The sequence below is a fragment of the Berghia stephanieae genome, chromosome 14 (assembly GCF_034508935.2).
Source record: "Berghia stephanieae isolate SIO BIC M18660-M18661 chromosome 14, UCSD_Bste_1.3, whole genome shotgun sequence".
Taxonomy (NCBI): Eukaryota; Metazoa; Mollusca; class Gastropoda; order Nudibranchia; family Aeolidiidae; genus Berghia; species Berghia stephanieae.
The window spans coordinates 14,380,599-14,390,932 of record NC_088373.1 but is presented as its reverse complement, the minus strand read 5'-3'; the positions used below and the strand labels follow the sequence as shown (position 1 = coordinate 14,390,932).

The 10,334-nt window shown below is 37.2% G+C and overlaps 1 protein-coding gene across 1 annotated transcript in view; it reads right to left on the bottom strand.

Moving 5' to 3' along the window:
* Nucleotides 1-10,334, bottom strand: part of LOC144960041 (uncharacterized) — an 18,883-nt gene extending 8,549 nt beyond the window's left edge. Inside the window, exons 1-3 of the mRNA XM_078892988.1 lie at nt 8,888-10,334; nt 6,228-6,381; nt 1,446-1,526 (exon numbers count right to left, since the gene is read on the bottom strand). Of these exons, the coding sequence (XP_078749114.1) occupies nt 1,446-1,526; nt 6,228-6,381; nt 8,888-9,601 (949 nt within the window). The 5' untranslated portion in view covers nt 9,602-10,334. The remainder of the gene's footprint in view (nt 1-1,445; nt 1,527-6,227; nt 6,382-8,887) is intronic.

Below are 10,334 nucleotides of genomic sequence, written 5' to 3'. Positions count from 1 at the left end.
CATTATCATTATTATTATTATTATTATTATTATTATTATTTTTATTATTATTTATATTAATATTTGTGTTATGAGAATTATATTTTAATGAGCTTTTATATAGAGCAATATCCACTAAACGTGTTCAAATCGCTTTAAAAAGAGTTCCTGAGCAATAGCAAAACGTAACATATAAAAACAGACATGACGCCTGTTAGGCGAAATTACAATTTTCCCCACAGAGACAAATAACGCTGTTAACGGCAAGGTACTCACTTTACACCTGAGTACGGTGAGAAAGTGTAAATAAATAGTCTTTTCCAAGAACTCAACTATGCGCTGAGCGAGGTTCGAACCCAGGAACTTTCGGTCCGAAAGCGATTGTTATACCACAAGACCACATAGCCGCACCTAGTGTGAAGTGGATTGAGAGATGTACGCCTGTGTTGTCTAGTGGTATGACACTCGCTTTCGGATCAGAAGGTTTGGGTTCGAGCCTCGCTGTCGGCGCATAGTTGAATCCTTAGAAAAGGCTCTTTACTCACATTCTCTCACCGTACTCAGGTGTACAATGAGTACTTGGTCGTTAACAGCGTTGTCTTTGTCCGAAAAAATGTAATATCAAGTTAATCGTTGCTGTTGACCAGGGACCCCTTGCAAAGCGCTTTTTGAGCACATTTAGTGGATATTGCGCTATAAAAAGCTCAATTTATAAAATGTATTCATTATTATTTCTCTTTTTAGTAATAAATAACAACAATGGTAGCTAGATACGCCAAACTGATGATGCAATGTGGAATTGTGATTATGACCGGGTTCTCAATGAATGTTGCGATATTATCGCACTCGAAGGAAAGAGGTGAAAAACTATGGCAAACAACTTTTGGAAAGAGAAAGACTCCGGATGGTGATGGTGATTTTGATGATGATGATGATGATGATGATGATGATGATGATGATGATGATGATGATGATGATGATGATGATGATGATATATGGCAATTCATTTTTCTTTTCTTTTTTTTATGGGGGGGGGGGAGGGAGGAGGGGCGTTCATTTTAAAATTTCTTTTCTTTTTTGTTGAGTTATCTGCCTTTCAAGCAAAGAATAGGGAATGAGATTAGCGGAAGAGTAGCGTCCCTTGATTGGACGTCACCCATAGTCTGTGACGTCACCGGCGGAAAAGTTATTAGAGAGAGAACGTCATGTTCCGCATGCGCACAACCAACATGACGTTCTCTCTCTAATAACTTTTCCGCCGGTGACGTCACAGACTATGGGTGACGTCCAATCAAGGGACGCTACTCTTCCGCTAATCTCACTCCCTATAGGGAATGATCAAATCGAAGTGTAGCGATGGAATAGTTTTTGTATATAAAGGCTGCAGAAACCGGGTTAAACTCTTTTTTCCCTGGGCCTGCGTGCGTGTAAAGACCCAAATTTTAAAACATTTTGTTGTTATTCACCTGTTTCATTGTCATAGACAATAGCCATGGAGTCTAGTGTTTGGATGAAGCCTTCGTGTGTCTCAGTCTTCAAGGCTGTGTCTATGAAAAGGAAGAATGAGGGGGAAAACATCAATCCATAGTTTGTCATGAACACCATAATTGTAGCTCTAATCATTAGAGTTGAAGATGGTGGTGATTAAGATGATGATGATGATAATGATGATGATGATGATGATGATGATGATGATGATGATGATGATGATGATGATGATGATGATGATCAATGGTGATAAAGAGTGATTGGTTAGCTGGGAGATTTCCTTTTTGGGATGCAATAAATTATTATTATTATTATTATTATTATTATTATTATTATTATTATTATTATTATTATTATTATAGTAGTAGTAGTAGTAGTAGTAGTAGTAGTAGTAGTAGTAGTAGTAGTAGTAGTAGTAGTAGTAGTAGTAGTAGTAGTAGTAGTAGTAGTAGTAGTAGTAGTAGTAGTAGTAGTAGTAGTAGTAGTAGTAGTACTAGTAATGGTGTTTAAATTGGGCCAATCCTCTATAAATGTCATATCATGATACTGCAGGGTAGGTAACTAATAATAATAATAATAATAACAATGATAATAATAAATGGCATTTATACAGAGTTTATCCCGTTGTCACAGGCTCTAAGCACTTTACAGTGATATAAAACAAAACATATTACAGTAAGACAAATTTGATGGAAAAGTGATACGAATTCAATTTAACAACAAGAGAATATGGTAATAGTATTGCAACATTATGACGTAAAAAGATTTGAACGTTGTCAACGAATCCGAGCATCTCACGTGTGATGGGAGAGAGTTCCAAAAACGGGGGGCCATAAATTGAAAAGATTGTTCACCTATTTTACGCAATGGCTTAGGTTTGACAAGGATTGATTGGTCATTGCTTGACCTAAGGTTTCTATTGGGGACATATATGTTTAGAAGGTCTTTAATATAGGAGGGACTGTTGGTGCTCATGGATTTGTAGACAACAGTACAAATCTTATAGGCAACTCTTTTTTCCACAGGAAGCCAATGTAACTCGCGGAGAAGGAGAGTTACTGACGGGTATTTTTGGCTATTGCGCACAAAGAGTCTCGCTGCTTTATTTTGACCAACCTGAAGTTTACTCATTTTGTCTTTAGCTAAATTCGTCCAGATGGAGTTACAATAGTCCAATTTAGATAAAACAAGGGAATTAATTATAAATTCTGCTATATGCTTCGGTATTAAATGACGAATTTTGCTTATTTTTTTTTCATTTCTATGTACATAGATTGTATGGTGTTATTCACGTGACTTGTCATGGAAAGATCTTCATCAATGATGACGCCAAGGTTTTTTTTTTTTTTTTTTTTGAAAATCCTATTGTGCTATTTCCGAGAGTGATAGGCGATTTATTTGCCTGTTTAAGGATACTCAGCCTTCCACACATTAAAATCTCAGTTTTACTATCATTTAATTTTAACTTGTTATGGTACATCCAAGATTTAACCTCATTAAAACAGCTCGAAATTCGATGGATTAAGATTTGTAAATTACTTAGGGGTACTGAATCATAAATTTGCGTATCATCTGCATAAAAATGATGACGCAGATTGAATCTGGATATCACACTAGAAAGGGGCTGCATATATACAGTAAAAAGGACAGGGCCAAGAACAGAGCCTTGTGGCACTCCAACGTTTAGTAAAACTTGTTCTGACTGAACACCATTCACCACGACATTCTGCCATCGATCCTGTAAATATAATGTAAACCATTTAAGGGCAATTCCATTTACGCCGAACGTATTTTCTAGTCTTATTAACAAAATGTTATGGTCAATGGTGTCAAAAGCAGCTGAAAGATCTAAAAGGCATAATACATAGATATTGTTAGCATCGGCATTACATAACAAGTCATTAAAGATTTTAAGAAGCGCCGTTTCAGTACTGTGTTGCTGTTTGTAGGCTGACTGAAAGGGTTGTTCCAAACTGTTGTTCCTGAGATGAGATGACAATTGTGTCAGTACTACCTTCTCCAAAAATTTTGACAAAATTGGTGAATTTGATACAAGACGATAATTGTTTAATATATTTTGGTATGGTGATGGTTTCTTCAGAAGTGGTTTGACGAAGGCACTTATAAACTACGATGGAAATTCACCAGTCAATATGGATGTATTTTTGATTGATGTAATGGATGGTAATTATGGATCGATGGAGCTGGCCAAAAGCTGTGCTGGTAGGGGATCAAGGTCGCAGGTTTTAATGGGAGCTTTTAAAATCAAATCTTTTATAAAACTAGATGAAACTGGGTAAAACTTGTCTAAAGGGGTACCACAGAATGAATCTGTATCTAAAAAGGGTTCATGCCGATCTAGTTCTGTACGAATGTTATGGATTTTGTCAGGGAAAAAAAGTTGACAAATTTGTTTGGCAAGTCTCTTTGATTGGTTGTAGAAGGTAATGAAGTGCATCTTTCACGTCCAAGTAGATCATTGCAGACGTTAAATAATTGTTTGCAAGATTTGGAAGTTTCAAATTTTGAAATAAAATATGTGTTCTTTGCCTTTTTATTGTTGTCTTCCAGGCACGAAATGTGTTCTTGAATAATTCATCAGCAGTCTGTCTGCTCTCTGAAACTTCGTTTTAGCTCCTTTAACGTCCGACGTATACCACGGAGCATACTTGCGGTTGGCGACGGTCCTTGTATGGAATGGCGCATGTTTGTCAAGCACTTCGGTGAGACAACTATTCCACAGATCTGGAGAAGTCCTTGAATTTTGAGTAAGTTTTGTTTCTAAATTGCCTCTGAAAGTGTCCAAATTAATCCTTTTGATGTTTCTGGTTGATGTGGTGGTGGTTTCTTGGCATGGTTTTGAAACGTCAAGATTGAAAGAAATGAGGGGGTGGTCCGAAAAGGGGAGATAATCGACGATGACGTTGATTTTTTGGGACTCTGGATTTTCTACAATTACCCAATCTAAATATGACCAGCAGAGTAGGTTGGCGTTGTTACGATCTGGCACATGTTGTTCTCCGATAATGACTCATGCAATTTAGCGGTGTCTGTGACGTTGTCGAAATGAAAATTAAAATCGCCGAGTATAATTGAATGGCCAGGACGCGTGTGTTGCAATGTTAACATCTCGTTGATTTCTTTCCTAACTTCGGGTATTTTTATTTAGTTTTTCTTGTTTGCTGGCGGTCGGTGGATGCAGTTGATGTTGTATCTTGCATTCTGGGGGGATAGTCTAAGATCAATGGCCTCCATTATTTTGCAGCGCATTTCGAGGATTTCCACATGTTTTGTTAATTTTGTTTTTTAAAATACGCCAATGCCACCCCCTCGCTGATCTTTCCTTAGATACGATCTAAATTGGTACCCATGGGGTGTCATTGCCTTTGCAACTGGGTCGTCTCCAGACTGTGAGAGCCATGTCTCTACTATAAATAATATGTCAAGTTCTTCTCAGTTAATAAATCATTTAGTTCTTCCGTTTTATTACGACATGACGGAACATTTAATAGACCAATAACAATGTCATTGTTGTCATTCGCGATAAATTTTTTGGCCGGCATAGTAACAAGTGTTGGTGGTGGACGGGGGTTTCTGTGGGGGCGGGGTGGACGACGAGTTGTCACCATTGGAATGTTGTGTTGTTTCCGTTTGCCTCCCCAAGGCCTGTTCTTATTAATATTGTAATAAACCGGATCAGTTGAATTAAAAATCAGTTGGAATGTGACAGTGTTTACGCTTACCGCCTCGGGGCCTGTTGTAAAAATCAGATGTTGAATAAAAGTGTTCACAATTTTTAAAATAATGGTGGTGGTAAATCACGACTAAAAATAAGGTGAACAATGTTTGTAAGAGAGCGGCGTGACTGTGTAAAATTCTTTTAAAACTTACAGTTTCCATAATAAAATACAGAATTATATAGCAGTCCTTTCTTTAGAGTTGATAAAAACTATACAATAAGAAACAGTATGATTTGGCAACCACAACGAAGTAAAAATGTCCAGGTTTCAATATATAGAAATCACAAAAAAAGTGTAAAATACATCACAGCACTGAACGACACGTCTTGCCTGTTGTTAGGCGTGTTTACAACTACTCTCCGGGCTTATACACTGGTGTCAAGGTGTTCTAGATCAAGATATTTCTATTTTCTGAAAGTGCTTAAAATTCTCTTTCAAATAATACTAAATATGATAATGTTCATCAATTTTGATATTTGGCCAAATTTAGTCTGAAAAAGTAAATCCTGAAAAGTGCTCTGTCGACTCCGCCATATAGAATAACATGTTTTTTTTTTCTTTCTTCACTCTAATGTAATAATTTGTTTATCTCAGGACTCATACACATATTTAGTCCGTACGCTTTTATCTATGTCAAAGTGGCGTCTTGGCAAACCACCCCCCCACCCTCGCTTGCAGGCAAACAACTAAAGAACTACAAATATTACCCATCGTCTCAAAACAGTATTATGTCGGGATAAACATGATCCCTATTAGTGAAAGTGGAAATGAAATTACGAGAAATGTAATTATTTGTTGTTGTTTTTTACCATTCAAGATATGCTATTCATTCTCTACCTGAAGGAACAGAAATTAATACTAAGTTTTATATAAGTGGTAAATAAATTCAATTTCCATCACCGAGTTATTCGTGATATATTACCTTTTTGAGACGGAAGGTCACATAAAATTTTTTTAAAGGAAAATAATCTGTCATACAGGCTACTTTTTATTGTTTGTTGTTGTTTTTTTTTAACGTACCCTCTTTTTTCTTGAAACATTTATCAATAATAAAATACTTGGTAGACGTATCACATGACAGAATGTTCTCATTGTCCATTAGGTCATTGCCAAGAAAGTCGCGGGCCTCGACCTCCAGGGACGGACATTCAGTGGCCACATCTTCACAACATGTCTATGGGAAAGGCAGAATTCAACAAATCAATAGATTTATATTATATACTATTCTATTCTATCCTTGTAGTCCGTGAGCTCATCGCCAAAATAGTCGCTGGCCTCGTCCTTCAGGGTCGGACATTCAGTGGCAACACATTCACAGCATGTCTATGGGAAAGGCAGATTTCAATAAATCAATAGATTATTTATACTATTTTATTCAATACTGGTTGTCCATGAGGTCATCACCAAGGAGGTCGCGGGCCTTGTCCTCTAAAGACGATCATTAATGGCCACATCTTCATAACATGTCTATGGGAAACTGATGGATTCAGCAAATGAATAGATTATATATACTACTGTATATTCTGCTTTGACTGTTAAAGCGGGCTTCGTCCTTCCGGGATGGACATTCAATGACCACAAATTACAACATGTCTATGAGAACACAGAATTCAACAAATCGATAGATTATATATATATACTGTTTCATTTTGGGTGCGCAGACAAATTTAACTTTGTAATCTATTAGTCATAATTGTTTTTACCTCAAGTATCGCTGACAACAACGCCTAGAGAATTAGGCCTGAGAATGGCAGCAATCCAGCCTCCCGATGTCCAGAGTGAAACGATTACAAAGAGCTGGCTTAATAAAATCAAAGAGAGAGGGAATGGGGACACCCCTCTCAAGCGCATAATGGATGGTGCCCCCGTTTCGTGCCAAAATTAGTCCCGGAAACCACTGTACGCATATTCCCTGGCTACGGACAGAGACGCATGTACGAGATGGAAGTCGATTTGGATGAATTCAATCCGTCGAGTGAACTGGGGACATAAACTCCTCGAAACTGGGGAAAAAGTTGCCATGTTTCTCCACTAGCAAGAGGAGGCACTGGGTGGTAGCGAATCGGCTTCAGTCAAGAACATGCCTGACGGCAAAATCGCTTCATCAGTGGGGACTTTCCCCTGTCCGTTGTTGTAACGAGCCCGAAACCGCAGAGCATCTAGTTGAACGGTGCGTTGTGGCGAAGCTTCCGGGTGGGTTTGAGACAGCGCGGTAAAGAATTTGCTGATTGGGTCAATCATCATAACATAATAGTAAGAGCATCATAAGAAGCAGCTGCTGCTTTCATATCCGAAAATTCTGGGTTCGAGTCCCAAACGGCGCATAGTTAAGTCCTTATAAAAGGCTCTTTACTTAATTCCCTCACCTTAAGTAGGTGTAAAATGAATACCTGTTTGTTAAACAGCGCTGCCTCTGTCCGAATAAATCTGTAACATCCTCTAACATTCGTCCTGTCTCGATTTGTGGATATTGTGCTGTGTAAAAGCTCAAGTTGTTGTTGTAAAGAAAGAAAGAAATTTTTTACATAATTGTGTTCAGCAAAACAACCTAATTTATTTTATTGATTTTTGTTAAACAAGAAATCAAATTCAACTTTCCGTCCCAAAAGGGAAGGATTTCATCTGGGTCTAATCCAATAGAAGACTTCTAGAACGCCGTAAATTGAGTCAGGACGAGGTCTAATTTTACTATTGATTTTTGAAGCGCTCTAGAAAAATTAAACAGTCCATTTGTCCATGGAAGTACTTTTGAGAATGGCTAATAAAGGGTATTTTGGGAGTTTCCTAAAAATTTGGATTTCCAAATAATATGACATTTTTTTTTATTTCCCCATTGTTAGACAACGTTTCTAATCAGAATTTATCCGCCTTACCAACTATATGAAAATCGTCACATTTGTTACGACACAATTGACATTTTTCTTGCTCAGATTTATTTTGTATATCACAAATTTGAAGAATAAGCTTTGTTTAATTGATAAGAACTCAATGTAGTATTGTTAAGCTTGTTTTGCAAACATAATTATGGTCAGCATGATTTTAGAGTAGGCATGCCATTTTGGAAAATACTGAAAATGGCCAGGACGGAGTGAGTTAAAGTGATAATAAGCTACTAGAAACAATGGACTGTAATAAGTAATGGACAAACTGAATATATTCTACTGTATCAAATACCCCCCCCCCCCCCCCTGCCCACACACCCGTCTATATTTTTTAAAAATTTAAAGGAAAAAAGGGATGATTATTATCTTCCATTTTTCTTTCTTGATTTGTCTGGCACCTTCCCTACACACTTGTTCAGATCTTTATCGAAATAAAATAGCAATGTACGTATGGCGTCGTCAGAATAGTCATTGGCAATGTTCGCCTCGCCGAATTATTAGAAAATGCCCCAAATGCGCACCAACCCCCCCCCCCCCTCTTCTTCTGTGGATAAGTCAAATTGCAACCCCCCCCCCCCCCCTTCTTCTTTGGCCAAAGTGCACCACCCTCCCTCCTTTGATTCCTCCCAAACAGAGAAGGCCATAACTGAGACGTGTGGTACTGGATTGTGAATGCTGTATCCAGCAAGCCCCCCCCCCCCCCCCCCAACGACCATCTGATCATGGGAATGGTGAGTGAATGAGTGAAACGTCATAATAGGTAATAATAAGATTGACACGATATTATTCACAACCAACCTTAAACAGAAAACAGTTAAAATCACAGGAGCAGGGGCTGAGTCTTCTTTCTCCACATCGATTTCGACATGACGGGTCTTGATGATCAGGGACAGGAACTATCTCGGCATCTTCACTGGCGTTCCGTGAAGTAGATTCAATTTCATCGTCAATATCTCGTCTTCCTCTAGATATAATTTCATTATTATTGCTAGCATTTTTCAAAATGAAGCCCATAAATGAATGGAGTGCCTTGGTTCCTATGTATGGAGTTTCAATGTGCTGATATTTCACGTTTCCATTCAACCCTCTCAAAGTGTTATTTTTGTTAGTCGTAACATCTGCTCCATCATTTGCATTTGTCAAAGTACCCATGCCATGATTTTTAGTTGTTAAGATTAATTTTGGTTCGGAATGCTTATTATAATTTCCTAATTTCCCAATTTTGTTTGATTCATCAGGTTTATCAAAGTCTTTTAAACCTGCGAATAATTCTGAATTCTTAAGTTTCTCAGAGTTCTCCCTCTTAGAATTCTCCTCAACGTCTCTCAAAATGTCATTTCTTTCTTTCCTCGTCTTGAACTCTCCAAAAGGATAAAATATTCTATCTCTTGTTATCACATTATTCATTTCTTTTCCCCTCTCCGCGATCACATGTTTTGATTTTTTTGTTTTACAAGAAACGATAACTGTCAACAATGCAACAAGATGGAAACAACTGTTTAGAAAGGACATTGTTGTTATCGTTCATGGATTAGTATAATTTTTATCTGATTGCTCTCTCAATTTATAGTATATAATATTCAAAATACTTAATTCCTGAATGCACCTCCAACAATAAAAGAAACTGCTATAGTTATTTATTTCATAAAGCTACTAGGAGCTGTAGTTCGTAGTTAATAGTTGAGTAGATTTGTAAAATGTCACAAACAAAATAAATGAGAATATTCCTGATCAAGAAAAGAGTTGCTTTTAACTTAATCTTTCTGTGCTAAATGAAACCATTTGTTTCAATAACACGATACGTTAACGTTTGGTTAAAACAAAACAGTGACAGCGGCTCCAATTCTTTTTGATGTCTATGTTGAAAATATAGTAGGATGCAAACTTATGTAGAAACATTGCAAACTTGTACCCAAATAATCTCCAAAATGTCACATTTAATTCATTTACCCAAATTCAAAACGAATAGACTTGATCTGGTCTAGATCCATTTCAACGCTATCCATAATGTTGCAACTTTGATATTGAAGTCACGGCACATTTGTGTTGTGGTGCATGTTTTTATCTCTGTGTATGGTTCTTTATCACAATAGTATGTTCTCCTGTGGCATGATTTTTGTCTTGTTGACAAGTATATTTTAAATGTAAACATTAGAGTTTAACTGTATTCATTCTTTTAAAATTGCAACATAAACTGTGTTGTACTTCAATGCATATAGTTTTAAGGCCTCCAGATCCTCGTAAT